General features: G+C 43.3%; 1 protein-coding gene across 1 annotated transcript; it reads left to right on the top strand.

Moving 5' to 3' along the window:
- Positions 1–8,224: 8,224 nt before the first annotated feature.
- SLAMF8 (SLAM family member 8) lies at positions 8,225–17,617 on the top strand (the record flags this gene model as incomplete). The annotated part of the gene is given in 5 exon segments (XM_037130708.2): positions 8,225–8,495; positions 8,498–8,569; positions 13,239–13,544; positions 13,628–13,729; positions 15,433–17,617. Coding segments are annotated over 5 exon segments (828 nt in total), but the record flags the coding sequence as incomplete, so codon positions are not given.
- Between the last annotated feature and the right edge of the window lie 326 nt (positions 17,618–17,943).

The raw sequence follows: 17,943 nt of genomic DNA, 5'->3' as shown, positions 1-17,943 counted from the left end.
AAAAAAAATCCTAATACTTAACCCAGTATTTAAGGCCTCTAGAATCTCACTCCCAACCACCCTCTCCATTCTTCCACTTCAGCCCTAAAGGATTCCTCCCCAAGGTCTTTAATTGTCTCTGCAGCTCACTTAGGCCTTCCCACCACCAAGCTTTACACACTCATATCTCCTCTCATCCTCAGAACCCAACCCCAACCATTTTCTCAGCCTATCCAAATCATGCCCATCTTTAAAGTAAAGGTCTTTTAAGAAAGTGGCCCCTGCCCACATCCATATAGATCCGGTCCCTTCACCCTTCAGCAACACAGCCTGTGCTGCCATCAGCACAGAGACATGACCCCCTGCCATGGGCCTTCACTTCCCAGGTGGATCTTGTTTCCACAATGTGAGTGTGAGTCCCTGGAGGGCAGGAACCTCATCCCAGAATCCTCCTGCTCACCCATCACCCATCTGCCTGGTTCCCAGTGGAGTCCAATGTGGAGTGTCCAGTTTGAAGGCAGGCCAAAAGCTGTGCAGAACTGGACACTGCAAGCCAAATTAGGGACACACAGGAAATTTTCTCATTTTCTTGCAAAGCTTCCCTGACTTAAGAAACCAAGTAACTCAAAAGAGAAATAGTGTAAATAGATAATTACTGGCAAAATATACCACACTTTGAAGGTTGAAGTTCAAGTCCTAGCTCTTCCACAGTGTGACCTCCATAAGGTGCTATCTCTGGTTTTCAAATTTCCCATTTCTAACAAGGCATTAACAAGATCTTCTCGGAGAAGAGTTGTAAAATTCCAGGAAACAAAATATGCAACCATGTCTAGAATCTATGCATTCACTTAACAAATATTTATTAAATATCCATGATGTGCCAAGACCAAGAGGAGCACAGAAATGAATTGAAAACCTTGCCACGCAGTTCATTTCCCAGTCAGGGCACATGCCTGGGTTGCAAGCAAGTTCCCTGCAGGCCAGCTCCCAGCAGGGGACGCATTAGAGGCAACCATACATTGATGTTTCTCTCCCTCTCTCCTTCTCCTCTAAAGATAAATAAATAAATAAATATTAAAAAAAAAAAAAGAAAAAAGAAAACCTTGCCAGCAGTCTGTGAAGACAGAAAATTGTTACAAAACAATGTGTTGATAAGAGAAAGTTCTTCACTCTGCCTGTAGTGGGAAGGCTGGAATGGGAGCCTGGCTGGCTGCATGACCACATCAAATCCAGAAAGATAAATGGATCAGCATGCCTGGTGTAGGAACAAGTACAACATCTTAGAAGTGTGCAATTGGTAGGTGTGAGAAGAAGCTGTTCTGGCTTGGTGTGGTGTGGCGTACTCCAACCAGCAGAGTCTGCCTGTTGTGGCTGATGACAAGAATAAATGCACAGGCAATAACAATCTTGAGGAGAAAAAGGGGATGGCAAAGCTACTCTCTCAAGAGGAGAGTGCCTATGGATGTCTTGGCCACTCCCTCAAGAGGGGAGCACCCTGACCCTTGCCTAGACAGGCTTTTATTGTTTTCATAGGGTCTTACATCAGAGAAATATTTATTATCTATTACATAGAATATCATTGTCTACATTTTAGGTACAATCAAGAAAATGAAAATAACATGCAGAGGGGAATGGCAATGAGCTGATTAGCTCTACCCCTGGGAAAACTCATACGGGCTTTAGATATTACCTTGAAGATAGACAATACACATTTATTGTTTTAGACCAGGGTGATGGAGTTTTAGCAAGATTAAGCCACAACAATCTGTATGCATTTTCTAGGCCTGATTCCCATGGGAAAACTTGGTTTGAAGGTCTGGTTCCTGTCCACCACTTCACTTCTGTAGGTTTCCATACAGAGCTTAGTCACATTTGCCAGACCAAAACAAATGGATCCCCTACAATTCCCCCTGCTTCATTTTTGTTAAGGCTGTTGTGGTGACACATCCCATAAGACTTGCTACTTGCTGGTCTCTTTTGTGACCCTGGGCAAATAATTTGTAAATACACCATAATATATAAAACATTATTAAAATCAGTAAACAACCAGCAGCTCCAGTGACCCGCAATCTTAGATTGAGTCCATCAAACCAGTATTTTGGATTTAATGAGCCGAGATTATTATTAAGGGTTTGAAGAATGTGCCGCTTAATTAAGCATTGAATGTCCTGCAACTGTTGGTGTAGTAACTCCAGTTGCAATTTATTGATTCATCCCTTTAAATTAGTAGAAAAAGCTCCTCTTAGGTGATGTTGAATATAGCTCCAGGAATATTGGCTGGAGTTCCATTGTGGGGTGACACACAGTTTGGAGAAACCAGGATCACAAGTCGGCTCCTAATGGGTCACTAGTGCATCCTGGCATTCGCCGATCCAGTTGAGCACTGATTCGACTGCAGAAAGTAGAGTCAGGATTTCTTGATCAGTTTGGTCCTGTTGAAGCATTTCTAAAGTGGAATTGGTTAAGAGAACATCAACAGTATGAGCGGTTTGAACTGCCCCAATGAGGGCAGCAGTTGCCATGGCTGCAGTAGCTGCAACAACTATAGCAGAAACAATAAATGCAATCAAAGTGCCAACAAACTGTTGGACTCTTTTTTTAATTTTTTTTATTTTTAATTTTTTAAATTTTTTTATTGATTATGCTGTTACAGTTGTTCTATTCCCCCTTTCATTCCCCTCCACCCTACCCCCCCATCCCCACCGTTACCCCCCCTTTAGTTTATGTCCATGTGTCTCAATTCGTTTAGATTCTATATTTCCCATGCTATTCTTGCCCCCCCTTCTATTTTCTATCTACTGTCTATGCTACTTATTCTCTGTACCTTCTCCCCCCCTTCTCCTTCTCCCACTCCCTTGTTGCTAACCCTCCTTGAGATCTTCATTTCTATGTTTTCACTCCTGATCTAGCTGTCCTTTTAGTTTGCTTTTGTTTCAGGTGTGGTTGTTAATAACTGTGAGTTTGTTGTCCTTTCACTGTTCGTGTTTCTTTAACTTCTTTTTCTTAGATAAGTCCCTTTAACATTTCATATAATAAGGGCTTGGTGATGATGAACTCCTTGAATTTGATCTTATCTGAGAAGCACCTTATCTGTCCTTCCATTCTAAATGAAAGTTTTGCTGGATAGAGCAATCTTGGATGTAGGTCTTTGGATTTCATGACTTGGAATACCTCTTTCCAGCCCCTTCTTGCCTGTAAGGTCTCTTTTGAGAAATCTGCTGACAGTCTGATGGGGACTCCTTTGTAGGTGATTGTCCCCTTAGCTCTTGCTGCTTCTAGGATTCTCTCCTTCATTTTAATTTTGGCTAATGTAATTATGATGTGCCTTGGTGTGTTTTTTCTTGAGTCCAACTTCTTTGGTACTCTCTGAGCTTCCTGGATTTCCTGGAAGTCTATTTCTTTTGCCAGATTGGGGAAATTCTCCTTTATTATTTGTTCAAATAAGTTTTCCACTGGTGGCTGTGCCTTTCCCCCTTCTGGTACCCCTATAATTCGGATGTTGGAGCATTTAAAGATGTCCTGGAGGTTCCTAAGATCCTCATTTCTTTGAATTCTTGCTTCTTGACTCTTTTCTGTTTGGCCATTATTTGCTTTCTTCTGGTCCACTCCATTGATTTGAGTCCCAGTTTCCTTTTCATTGCTATTGGTGTCCTGTGCAATTCCATTCATTTCAATTAGTTTCACCTTCATATATTTGTCTAATTTGTGGGTATAATCAACCAGTTCTGTGAGGATCCTGATGACCAGTGTTTTAAACTGTGCGTCTGAGAGTTTTGCTATTTCTTCATCGCTTAGATCTATGGGCTCTGGGACTTTGAGATATTCTTGCGACATTTTTGGTCTGTTCGTGCCCTTTAAGTGTGAGAAGCGGCGCCTTGGACTCCCAGGTCGCTGGGTTGTGACACTGTATGTGGGGGCGTGGTCAGAGTGGGGAAATGGCAACCCCCTCTGCTGTTTCTCACAGCGGGGTGAGGATCAGCACCTTAGGTGGTTCACCTGGGCCGGGCCACTCAGAGTCGCTGGGTTATGACGCTGTATGTGGAGGTGGGGTCAGAGCAGGGAAATGGCGGCGCCCTCACTGCCGCTTGCCGTGGGGACCCACAGGGCCCCGGTCCAACTGCCCACTCCCTCGCCTGTCCTCCCACGCACAAATGCGCGACCACAGTCAACACGCAGCACCACACCCCTGCTGTCACCCCCGCTGTCTCCCCCGCGGTCGCTCGCTTGGTCGCAGACTTCCGAAAAGTTCAATTTTCTGTGTTCTGGCTGTGTTTTCTGTTGCTAATATTTAGTTGTCTCTAAACTTGGTTGTGTGAGAAGGCAGGGCACAGCCACCTATGCCTCCATCTTGGCGGAAGTCCCTGTTGGACTCTTAAAGAGGCCAGCACATTGCTAAGCACTGTTATGCCATGAGGATCTTCCCATTATCTGGTTACATTAACTGACACCCATATTTGAGTCTGTCTTCTAACTATATAAACTGTAGTGAGGCTTCACTGAGTAATATTGAGATGAGTAAGACAGCTGGCATAAATGAAGTCTGCAGGGACTGTCCATTCTACAGTGTGGCTACAGAATAGAATGGACATGGGAGACAAACCTGAAGAAGAAGGTTGGAATGGAATTTAGTAGAGCCTTGGATGCTAAGCCAATAGTATAATCTTTGTCTTCAGGGTAGCAGGAAGCCATGGAGGAATTTTAAGCAGAAGAGAAGTAACCATGAAAACTTCAGTTTAAAGCTCTCTGAGGCTGCAGCCAGAAACTCAGGGCAGGGTAAAATGTAGGAAGTTCTGGAGAAAGGGAAAGAAGGAGAGAGGAAGGATGGGGAGAGAAAGAAGAGAGAGAGAGAGTCTGAGGATAGGATGTGGGTTTGTGTGGTGGTGCTTGTGGCTTGTAATTGCATGGGCAACAAAAAGCATGTGAGAGGGACTGACTTACAAGAAACGTTCCTGAAAGAATCCAGCAAGGCCTGCAACCAACTTCCACTTTATTCTGGATATTTCAGTTTTGGGTCATCTTATTATGAGTCAAGATTCCTCCTTCTGAACATGGGACTTTCCAGAAGGACTATGCTCCTTCCATGCATTAATTTGACCTAGAATGTTCTGGATTTTTGTTATCAAGGGAGTTTGCCTGCCTCTCTGGAAAAGGATGGCTGTGTGGTCCATGTGGAGTCTGGTTCTCTGGGCAGGTAAGCAGGACAGGTGAGTGGCCTAACCTCAAAGAGTTGACCCATCCAGCAGCCCCTCACCAGATGTCTGGGCAGGACCTCACCATCCAAATTGAGAGCCTATGAGCAAGCTTTGGGGGAACCTTGAAAACTAGGCAGAGGCAAAGAGATGTGGGGTCCTGGGTGGAAATAGGCAGCAGTGCTGGAAGAATCCATGTTCAGGAGATTCGAGCTGTTTCGTGACTCAGGGCAGTTAAAACTTAGGCTGGTGGTACCAGTGGCTTGGAAAGGGATTGCTTTGGGGATGGTAAGGGTCTGGCAGTGTTACCACATGAGAATTCTTTTTTTTTTTTCCTTGCTATTTCATTTTATTTTATTTATTTAAAAATATTTTAATTGTTATTTAAGTACAGTTTTCTGCCTTTTACCCCCACCCCAGCCCAACCCCCCAGCCCTCCCCACCTCCCTCCCATTTCCACTCCCCTTGTTATTGTCTGTTTGTCCTTTTTTTTTTAATATTAAATTTTATTTAGTTACTTTTCAAGTACATTTTTTTTAATCTATTTCTCCCATCCCACCCCACCCCCCTGCCCGGTCTCCCCCCTCCCTCCCATTCCCCCCCCCCCCCAGTCCTCATCTCTGTGTCTTTCATACTTGTTCCTCAAAATCCCTCCCCCTTTTTCCCCTTAAGTTCCCTTCCCTCTCCCCTCTGGTCGCTGCCCACTTGTTCTCTATTTCAGCGTCTTTGTTTTTATTCTGTTTGCTTGTTTGTTTTATTCTTTAGCTTCCTGTCAAAGGTGAGATCATATGGTATTTGTCCTTCAATCACATGAGAATTCTAAATACAGTCTGGAGAAAGCAGTGGAAGGCAAGGCAGAGCAGGACTCTTTCTACTCTTGAGGATGTTTTTCCAACAGCCTGTTGAAAACCTGAGGCCCTTCCTGAGGTCTGTGTAAGGGAAGGTGGATACTGAGTAAGGATGAGAGGTGAGAGAAAATTTAATGTAGGATATATGGACCTGGAGTGGCCAATAATGGTGTGATGAAATGCTTACTTGTTGGATCTCTTCGGCACAGGGCACCTCCATTCTGTCTGTTGCCTAACTTCCCTTCCTTGGTTAAGAAGTACTCAGTGTGACATGGGTCAGCACTGCAAGGCTAGGGGATAGGGGTTTTGGGGTGTGGCAAAGACAAAGACAACTTTGTTTACATCAGACTCACAGTGACTTTGAGATGACTTTGCCCAGTGTCCCTCCTGAGTGCCTGATCTTGAGGGCTTTAAAGGCTCTGAAAATCTCAACATTTCTAAACATCGTGAAGGAAATCCTTAAAAAAATCTGTTTGGTTCAAAAGCCTTTCAAATCTTTGGCCACAGCAGGCAAAAATAATTTTTCCAAAACTTTCTTAATTGTAAATGAGATGAGCACAGCTGATTTGGTGTACCCTCTTGTGTTACAGGTGGAACAATGGAAGCCCAGAAAGTAGGGTGATAGCTGAAGGTCACAGAGCTCTTGGGCAGAACAGGATAGGATAGAACTAGGAGTCTTGACTGATATCCGGTGCTATTTTTTCTCTATGTTGTGTCTCCACTCTGCCTTTACCCTGAAGTCACCTCCAATCAAGCCTGAAATGATTTGGGCCAGGGAGGGCAGTGAGGTGGACGAGGGACTAGAGTTGCCAGTGGCTGGCTGAGTGACTACCCAGAACACATTTCCTTAACCAAACTCCCAGCACTTGGGTATGTTCCATGCCTGCTTATATTCTGCTCTGCACCTCTACACCCACCACTGTGCTAGATACAAGGTAAATCAGAAAATTTTGCTATTTATTCAGAGAAATTTACTGAGCTTCTATGTCCTCCTCCCAAACAGTGATTGGCACTGGGAGTGCAAAGATGAAAAGAGGAACTCACAGGTCAGTGGGAGACACTGACTCATAAATAGGTTATGAGGCCAGTTCATAGCTATTATCCCAGGCTGCTGAGGGAGCATAGAGAACAAGCATATAATGTACAGAGATGGAAGGGGGAGATCAGGGAAATTTGATGCTTCAAGAATGAACAGAAATTAGCCAGTGAAAGAGGCAGGAGGCACTTCAAGCAGGGACATCACCCACACACCTCAAACTCAGTATGTTCTCAGCAACACTCAGTATTCTGCCACTTCCCTGTCCCCTCATTCTGTCTCTCCTCCTGTTCTGAACCACAGAGAATGACACCTGTGGGCCCCAAGGACCTGGGAGCCATCCTTGACTTATTTCTCCTTCATTCCTCACATCCAATCTGTTACCAGATCTCATTGTTTATGCATCTTTATCTCTCTCAGGTCCTGCCACCTCTACCCATCTCAGTTGCTCCCCCTCAATACAAGTTTCCATCACTCATCTTTGGATTAATAGAAGCAGCCTCTGTCTTGCCCCACCTACATACAGTGTATCCTTTGTCCTTCTGCTGGAGTGATCTTTCTAACATGCATCTAATCCTGTTACTCTCTTACTTAAAACCTAGTCTAGAGCCCCCATTGCTCTAAGGATAAAGCCCAAATGCCAATGTCACTTTCCAGGCCCTGCGTGAACTAGCTCCCTCCAAATCTGCAGTGCAATTTCTTACTCCCCATGCAGAGAACTACTTTCAGCTCCCTGTGCACTATGCTCTCTCACCCTCTAGGCCTTCATACATACAGTTCCCTTTTCCTATAACATTTCCCATACCTGCTCCAGGCAGCCCTCTGCTTGGCTTGGCTGATTCCATTTCTCCTTTGGGTCTCAGCTTAACCATTTCTTCTCTAAACTCTTCAAGGCCAGGTAAGGTCACATTATCACCCTGCCTGTGTTCTCCCGGAGGACTCCCTTTTTTTCCATCATGGTACTTAACTTAGTATATTTTAACTGCTTGCTTAAGAATCTGGCTTCCTCTGTGAGTTCCATGAGCACAGGTACCAAATTCTCTTTTTTATTGTTTTATTCCCAGCCCCTGGCACAGTACATTCTCAACATGGATGGAGGAATAATGGGGAGAGGGGCCCTAATTTGCTCCCGGTTACATGCAGGAGAGATATGAGCTTGGGGCAGGCAGTGACATGGCTCTGTTCTTGCAGCAGCATTTTCTGTTGCAGTTACTGGTGCCCAAGTAAAGGGACAGGTCGGGGGCTCCATGCTGCTGATGGCAGAGCGCCACCCTGGCTTCCAAATTTGAGAGGCCATCTGGAGATCTCTCTGGCCTTCAGAGGATCTCCTGGCCACATCCTTCCGAGGTTTGCTAGAGACTCTGTACCACTCCCACTTCCTGGGTCGAACCCAGATGCACAGCAATCTGAGCCTGGAGGTCCAGCCACTGAAGTCTGGAGACAGCAGCACTTCTCTGTCTTGCTAGTGGACACTGAAGGTCAGACCTGGACCCAGATCCTGCAGCTCAAGGTGTATGGTGAGTGTGCTTGACACTAGCTCTCTGCCCTGTCTCCCTCCACAAAGACCTGGAAAGGCATCCTGAGTCCTGGGAATTGGAGGACTGGATTCCAGAAACCTTGGGTCTCTGACTTTGTGGCTGATTCAGAGACCAACTACTCTCCTGCAGCCACATCTAAGAAAATCCTCAGGTTCTTCCAGGTGAGCTCCTATCTAGAGCAACCCAGATCTGCCCACTACGATCCTTGTCTGAGTTCCAACTTGGTATTTTCTTGGTTAAGTAGCCTTGAATACAATACTTAGCTCTGATGTCAGCCTTCTCATTAGTAAAGTGGGCATCATGATAATATTATCAGATAGATGCTCATAACAGTGAAATATAATGGTGCTTGACTACCATATAGGACAGAAGCTGGCCTATATTTCATCAGTTTGAAGGTATCAGATTATGATGTGCCATTATTTTATATACCACTAAAAAGGAAAAAATATTACCAATTAAATTGACACAATATTTTTATTAAAAATTAAATTATAATTCAACTAGTTAAAAGTACAGAATTTTTATTTTGTGTTTTTTAAAAAGTTCTTTCAGATATAGTTAGAGATTATTAACAATGTAACATTCATGGGTTCTTTCAGTTATTCATTGTTGCAAAACAAATAGCTAAAAACAGCTATTTTTATTTCTCATAATTCTGTGGGTTAGCCTGGCTCAGCCAGGCAGGCCTCTGCTCCACAGGGTTTTGCCATGGCCATTCATGCAGGTACAATCAGGCCTCAGCTCCATGGCTGAATTCACTGGGGGCACTAAGGGTCTTTCTTTCCAGCAATTTTACATCAATCTCCATCCCAGCTACATCTACCACAACCTCCACTGCCATCACTACCCCCTACTCCACCATCTCCTTTACCACTATCACTACCACTACCTCCACCTCTACTACCTCCACTCTCACCTCCACCTCTATTCCCACTCCCACCATCACCTCCACCTCTACTATATTTCTAATAGTCAAGAAAAAAATTGGTATTCTAGCTCTTATTTATCTATCTAATGGCTTGGAAATGATGTGAGTAACCCCAAAGTACAATTTCAGTAAAACTTCCAAAATTTGGTAGAGGGAATGAAAAGGTCCAAATTTAAGAACGGAGAATAAAGTTGACAGCTAGGACAAGAAAAACAATGAGGGAAAGAAAGGCAGTAGCAAATTAGGAAAAGAGAAACATCCCTCACCCTGAGGGAGCTAACTGGCTTGCGCATGCCCTCAGAGTGCTGATGTGCAACTAGATGGGTGTCCTTCTGGATGCATGCAACTTTGAATCAGGTGTACAGTCAGCAAGCAGAATGCTGCCTAGATCTCAGAACCACCACCTTCACCTGTTACCCTCTTACCCAATGCTCTTGAGCAATGAATACCATATACAACCATACAGGCAGCCCTGGAGCTCCTTCCTTATTTGAGTCTCAGATGCTGCACATGTAAAATGAGGACATAGAATGTAATAATACATGCAGTAACCATACCACTAAGCTCTAAAACACTTTGTTCTGGGCATTTGAATTACAAATTTAAGAAAATTGCTATTTGGGTTTTTTTAAACATATTTTATTGATTACACTATTACAGTTGTCCCATTCCCCCCCTTTATTCCCCTCCACCCTGCACACCCCCTCCCACCCACATCCCCCCTTTAGTTCATGACCATGAGTCATACATATAAGTTCTTTGACTCATACATTTCCTATATTTCTATTCCTATATTATTCTTAACATCCCCCTGTCTATTTTCTACCCACCATTTATGCTATTTATTCTCTGTACCTTCCTCCCTTTCTCCCCCTCCCACTCCTCTGCTGATAACCCTTCGTGTGATCTCTATTTCTGTGATTCTGTTCCTGTTCTACTTGTTTGCTTAGTTTGCCTTTGTTGTTTTTCATGTTCAGTTGTTGATAGTTGTGAATTTGTTGTCATTTTACTGTTCATAGTTTTGGTCTTCTTTTTCTTAGATAAGTTCCTTCAACATTTTATATAATAAAGGCTTGGCGATGATGAACTCCTTTAACTTGACCTTATCTGGGAAGCACTTTATCTGCCCTTCCATTCTAAATGATACCTTTGCTGAATAGAGCAATCTTGGATGTAGGTCCTTGCCTTTCATGACTTGGAATACTTCTTTCCAGCCCCTTCCTGCCTGAAAGGTTTTTTTCAAGAAATCAGCTGACAGTCTTATGGGCACTCCTTTGTAGGTGACTGTCTCCTTTTCTCTTGCTGCTTCCAGGATTCTCTCCTTCATTTTAATCTTGACTAATATAATGATGATATGCCTTGGTGTGTTCCTCCTTGGGTCCAACTTCTTTGGGATTCTCTCAGCTTCCTGGACTTTCTGGAAGTCTATTTTCTTTGCCAGACTGGGGAAGTTCTCCTTCAATATTTGTTCAGATAAGTCTTCCATTTCTTGCTCTTCCTCTTCTCCTTCTGGTGCCTCTATGATTTGGATGTTGGAACATTTAAAGTTTCCCCAGAGGTTCCTAAGTGCCTTCTTATTTATTTATTTTTTTCTTTGAATTCTTGTTTCTTCATTCTGTTCTGGTTGAATGTTTATTTCTTCCTTCTCGTCCAAACTGTTGATTTGAGTCCTGGTTTCCTTCCCATTGCTGTTGCTTCCCTGTACATTTTCCTTTATTTCACTTAGCATAGCCTTCATTTTTTCCTCTAATTTGTGACCACATTCAACCAATTCTGTGAGCATCCAGATTACCCATGTTTTGAACTGTGCATCTGATAGGTTGGCTATGTCTTCATTGCTTACTTGTTGTTGGTTTTTTTCTGGAGCTTTTCTTACATCTGGGCCATTTTTTTTTATCTTGGTGCACCTGCTACATAGTAAGGAAGAGAGCCTTAGGTGTTCACCAGGGTGGGGCAACCCATGTTGCTGCTTCGTGATGCTGTATGTGGGGGAGGGGTCCCACAGGGAACAATGCTGCTTGCTCCACTCTATGCCAGTTTTCAGTCACTTCCTCTGCTACCAACAATCAAATTGGGCACTTCTGATTCCCAGGTGGGTGAGTTTATGTATGTTCTAAGACCCTGTGGGGTTCTCCAACAAATTCTCCAGTGGGGCTGGGAGTTTCTCCAACTGTCTGAACCCCCACAGGTGTTTTCATGCAGAGGCTTTGAAGCCTTATTTCCCCATGCTGGAAACCTGGGTTGGATGGTCTGTCTCACTCTCCAGTTGTTCCTCCTGGTTTATCTGCACATGAACATAGGACCACCCAGTTTGCCAGCTGCTGCCTCACCGGGTCTGCCAGCCACTGCCTTGCTACGAGTTCTCTCTGCATGTCCGCCCATCTCCGCCCCTCCTACCAGTCTGGATGAATGTTTCTTCTTTAACTCCTTGGTTTTCAGACTTCCATACAGTTTGATTATCTGGAAGTTCTGGTTGGTTTTTTTTGTTTGTTTGTTTTTAAATTTGTTGTCCTTCTTTGGTTGTGCAAGGAGGTACAGTGTGTCTACCTACACCTCCATCTTGGCCAGAAGTCCAGAAATTGCTGTTTTATTGCTTCCAAATACATAGCCTGCTTAGAACTAATTGCACAAAGCTGCCAGACATCCTTAGAAGCTCTGCTTTGATAATAGATAAAGAAGGATTTGAATTAGCAGATCAGTTACTATAAATGTCAATGGTGTTTCTACTGTGTCCTTCAGGTTTGGAATCAGTTTCTCCTCATAAGTAGTGCAAATAACTCCCCCTGTAATCTTTGTTTATACTATTAGTGTGCCCATCAAAATTTTCCTTTTTTTTCATAGTGCAAATCCTAACATATTGACCTGACATTAGTGAAGTTCTACTCTGCTCAACTTTGGAATGCTCTCAGACACTGAGTTCTCTCATTGTTACCAAAATGCTTTCCCCCAGGCCCCCATTGCCATAGAGAACCATCACTCATCAACCTATATAAAAAATATGAGCCACTGCATAGGATACCAGGACACCAATTTGTTCAATGTCCCAGGTAGCTTAGCACCTAGAGATTGAGGGTTATGGAGGTAACAAGACAGAGCCCCTTCATAGCATTTTTCGCCATGGAAATCATTTTCTTAATTATTCATAATCACTTGTTAGTATTTGTTCTCTCAAAATTCTAAAAGTCCAGGATTGTACATGTTATTTTATCTGACTTAATAAATACTTATTGTCTCTCTGACCACTCTATCATGAGAAAAATGCTCTGGTAAGGAGCAGAGTGCTTGGAGAGCTCAATACCATACCATCAAGTATGTCAGGGAAGGCTTCACAATCAGGGCAGCAAGCAATGTGTTCAAGCTGGGCCCAGGAGTTTTCTAAGAAGACAATAAGAGAAAGGCACACATGCACAACTGAGACATATGAAAGCAGAAATAGCATGACATATTTGAGGGAATGGGAATCAATTAGGATAGGTGGAGAGGACCAGTAGAAGGTATAGCTGAAGAGGTTTACATCACCCATTTTATGAATGACTTTTAATTCCAGATTAAGGAATTCAGCCTTTGTCCTGTGGTCAGTGGGAAGTCAGACAAGGTTTTGGAGTGAGAGTAGACTAGTCAGAGGTGTCATCTAAGCCTGCATGTATCCAAGACCCAAAGCTGTGGTCCCTGCTCAGCATCTCTATAACCCATACCCGCTCTACTGTTCTTGCCTAGATGCAGTTCCCAGGCCCATGGTACAAGTGTTCATTGCTGTATCTGGAGATGCTCAGTCCCCCAAGACCTGCCAAGCATTCCTGTCTTGTTGGGTCCCCAACATCAGTGATATAACCTATAGCTGGAAACAGAAGGGGACCATTGGCTTTGGTACCAAGCCACATGGCCTCTTCATGGATAGACAGGTGTTGACGGTTTCACTGGGACCAGGAGACAAGGGTATGGCTTATTCCTGCATTGTCTCCAGCCCTGTCAGCTGGAACTCAACTGTAGTCAATTCCTTGGAGAGCTGCAATCATGAGGCAGGTATGCCATGGGCAAGGTGTCAGTGTAGGGTGGTGAAGTATCAAGTCCATCTCTGACCCTGCCCCCTCCACGTCCTGCATCAGGGAAATCCTCCTACAAAGATGTGCTGCTGGTGGTTGTGCCTGTTTTGCTGCTCCAGATCCTGGCTGGTCTCCTCTCTGCTTGGCACTGGGGCCCCTGCTCAGGTGGGAGTCCTGCAGGTACTGGAGGTGGGTGGAGATGCTAAATCTGCTGGAAAGGAGGGTAGAATTTGGACTTCCTCCTATTTGTCCTCAAAAGGTCTGTTCTCCTTATCTTTCTCACCTCATCTCTTGCCCTTTCCATCTTGTTATTCTGTCCTCCAATAAGACTTGAAGTTTCTTTGTAGTTCTTCAAATGAACTATTCTTTTACATATATCTTCAGGCCTTTGTACATTCCATTTCCCTGTCTGAAACACACTTTCCATGATTTCCACTCAACTCCTTTATTGGGTTATCTCCTATATAATCTTCAAAGTGTGCCTGTTCCAGGAAGCCTTCCTGACCCTCTTCCTTACCCCCAGAATGGATTAGTGTCCTGCCTTTAATGTCCATTGCTTACCCCAATCACAGTTCTTACTGCATTTACTCCACTACTAAGTTCTCAGCTCTTTAAAGGCAAAGGCTGGGTCACCACTGGGCACCTAGCAATGGTTCCTATTACATAGATGGTATTATTAAAGATTTGTTGAGTGAAGGTCTAGTTGAATCCCAACCCATTGTTGCCTAGGAAATACTCCCTGAGCAAAGCGCTTCTCTTCCTGAGAGAGATGGAGCCTACTTCTCAAGGAGAAGAGGGAAGAGGAAACAGAGGTTAGCCAGGTTCTGAGCTTTAGACCCATTAGCCCTGCCTTTGCCCCAGAATCCCCTGACCCTGAAAGAAACAACTCCACTGCCCTGGGCTTCATGCCCATGTCTGTCCCAGGATGTATGGGCTTGCTGGCCCCAGGGTGGAAAGAGTGGGTAAGCAAGGAGAAGGAGGTATGGGACCTCAGCTACTCAGCATGGAGCTGAGGTGGATGACCAGCTTTTGTATATTCTTTCCCTGGAGAAGGAGGGAAGAGCAGCTGAGGTCACATGTCACCCAGGGACCCTGTCTACCCTCAGACAGTTCTTAGGATTTGTGGTAAGAAGGTAGAGCCAGGAAGGAAGCAGCTTTTGATTTCAACAGCTTTATTGATATCTAATTCACATACCATACAACTCACCCATTCAAAGTATATACAGATTAGTGACTTTTATTGTATTACAGATTTGTGTATCTATCACCACAATCAATTTTAGAACATTCTCATTACCCCAAAAATAAACCCCCAAACCCCTTAGCTATCACTCCCCAATCTTCCCTTTCCATCCAGGCCTAGGCAGCCACTAATCTAATTTTTGTCTATACACTGTCTATTTTGGATAATGCACTATGTGGCTCTTTATGACTGACTTCTTTCACTCAGCCTAATGTTTCTAAGGCTCAGTAAACAGTGGCTTTGGTCACCAAGAAGGGACAGAAATAAGCCAACAGAAAGGATCTGCAGAGGGAGTCCAGTTGGCTGACCCTGGCTCTGCCATTTGGCTTCTGGCCAGCCATTTAACTGGGTCCATTCCAGCTCTAGTTTTCCATACTTTTTACAGCTAAATGTATGGCATAGTTTTAGAGGAAGTCTAGACATTAGGAAGAACTTCCTATCCTTGAAACATCTCCTTTTCCAGGGTCTTGAAAAAACAGGAGGTGGGGGGAAATGTGGGGTTTTTGGTTTTTGCCCAAGGTGATCTTGGTTCGGGACAATTGGGATTCAGAGCCATTGGGCCAGGTGAAGGATGCTAAGATTCCAAAGGTTGGAGGGGTAACCTTCTTTCTTATCTCCTTGCCAGAAAAAAAGAAGAAGGATGCCTGTGTTAATGGAGTGGCTCTAGAGACAGAGAACCCCCTTGTGTAGGATCTGCCATGAGGAAGAAGATAAAGTGATGCTAGATCATGAGGAACTCCACTGCCCAGGCACATAACAATCTAGGACATAGTTGGTGTCTTGAAACTACCATGGTTCTTGTACATCTGTGAGACTTTGCCCCACTTCCCAGGAGCAGCCCGGGCAGTTGCTACATTGGGAGGATAGAAAACACTGGCATGACCATCTATACCCTCCCTCTTCCCTCTCCCCTTGTTGCATGTCCTGGCACAGGTTTGGGAAAGTTGGGCCAAAGAGTATATTCCCTAAAAGACACTGGGCAGTCTCTTGGACCCACAGGGACAGTGATTGTTGAGAGCATTCACATCCTACCACTGCTCATGAAGTATTGTTATGGACTATTTGTCCCCTCAAAATTCATATGTTGAAGTTCTTAAGCCCCAATATCTCCAATATGAGTATTTGGAGATAGGGACTTTAAATAGATAAATATGGTCAAATTAAGTCACTGGAGTGGGGTTTTAATCCAATATACCTGGTGTCCTTTTAAGAAAAGGACATCAAATGTCCTTGGTGACCAGAAATACACACACACATAGAAAAATGGCATGGGAAGACAGAGAGAATGAAGCCATCTGCAAGCCAAAGAGTGAGGCCTCAAGAAACCAAACCATCTGACACATTGATCTTGGACCTTCAGCCTCCAGAACTACAAGAAAGTAAATGTCTGCTGATTAAGCCACCCAGTCAGTGGTACCTTGTTATGATAGCTTTGACATATTACTTAACCAGCTAGCACAGAAAGATTGCCTCTAGCCTGGGTTTCAGGCTTTAAAAGACATTAGGCCTCTGAAGTAACCGTGAATCTCTGAATCACCCACTTCTAGCCCCAGTCCCATCCCCTAGAGTTTAAGACCTTGATGCTTCCTGAAGACCAAGGAATTATTATAAGAAAAGATCTAGAAATACATGAAAGTGGGAGGCATTCTCTTATTGGTCTGAAAGACTTTCAGATCATCTTAGTTCATGACCCTCAAAGATAATTTATGGTTAGTTATAGAAAATCAAAGGATGGTTAATATACTGTGCTTGAGGTGGATGCCATTTTACACTTAATACCTTTTTATATAGAATGGAGGCCAAGGGGACTGGGCCAAAACAAGATAGTGAGTTTGTTTTGCTTTGTTTTGTTTTGTTTGATTCTTACTTTTTTGTTTTACATTTTACATATGAGTGACATCATATGGCTTTTGTTCTTTTCTTTTTGACTTATTTCACTCAGTATAATATCCTCAAGGTCCATCCATATTGTTGCAAATGGCAATATTTTATCATTTTTTATGGCTGAGTAGTATTCCATCATATATATGTACCACATCTTCTTTCTCCATTTGTCTTTCAATGGACACTTAAGTTGTTTCCATATCTTGCTGCAATGAACATAGGAATGTAAGTTAGTGTTCTCATAGTCTTCAGATAACTACCCAGAAGTGGAATTGCTGGATCATATGGTAGTTTTATTCTTAATTTTTTGAGGAACCTCCAAACTGTTTTCACAGTAGCTGTACCAATTTGCAATGCCACCAACAATGCACAAGTGTTCCCCTTAATCCAAATCCTAGACAACATTTGTTATTTCTTGTCTTATTGGTACTAGCCATTCTAAGAGGTATGAGGTAGTATCTCATTGTGATATTCATTTGCATATTCCTAATAATTTGTAATGTTGAACATATTTTCACATGCCTGTTGGCCATCTGTATGTCTTCCTTGAAAAAATATTTATAGAGATTCTCTGCCCATTTCTTAATTGGGTTGTTTGCAGGTGTTTTGTTGTTAAGTTATATGAGTTCTTTATATATTTTGGATATTAACCCTTGACTGGAAATATTTGAAATATTTTCTTCCTTTCTGTTGGTTGCCTTCTTGTTTAAAACAAAAATGTAACAAACAAAACAACACAAACACAAACTCATAGATAAAGACAACAACAGAATGGTGGTTACCAGAGGGGAAGGGAGTGGGTGAAGGACAAAATAGGTAAAGGTAATGAATGGAAACCAAATTTTCAGTGATGAGCATGCCATAGGGTATACAGATATTGAATGATAATGTTGTATACCTGAAATTTATATAATGTTATTAACCATTGTTACCTCATTTGAAATAAATTAAAATTTTATTTATTTATTTTTGCTTTTTAAAAATTTTATTGATTATGCCATTACATTTGTTCTATTTCCCCCTCCATTCCCCTCCACCCTGCACACCCCTTCCCCACCATCCCCCCCTTTAGTTCATCAACACGTGTCTCAAGTTCTTTAGATTCTATATTTCCCCTACTATTCTTACCCTCCCCCCTATTTTCTATCTACTGTCTATGCTACTTATTTTCTGTACCTTCTCCCCCCTTCTCCTTCTCCCACTCCCCTGTTGCTAACCCTCCATGTGATCTCCATTTCTATGGTTCTGCTCC

This window comes from Artibeus jamaicensis, unplaced genomic scaffold (assembly GCF_021234435.1).
Source record: "Artibeus jamaicensis isolate MK-2021 breed Jamaican fruit bat unplaced genomic scaffold, CSHL_Jam_final contig_475, whole genome shotgun sequence".
NCBI classification, from domain to species: Eukaryota; Metazoa; Chordata; class Mammalia; order Chiroptera; family Phyllostomidae; genus Artibeus; species Artibeus jamaicensis.
Note: the sequence above shows the minus strand (reverse complement) of the source record. Positions and strands in the feature narration are given on the sequence as shown.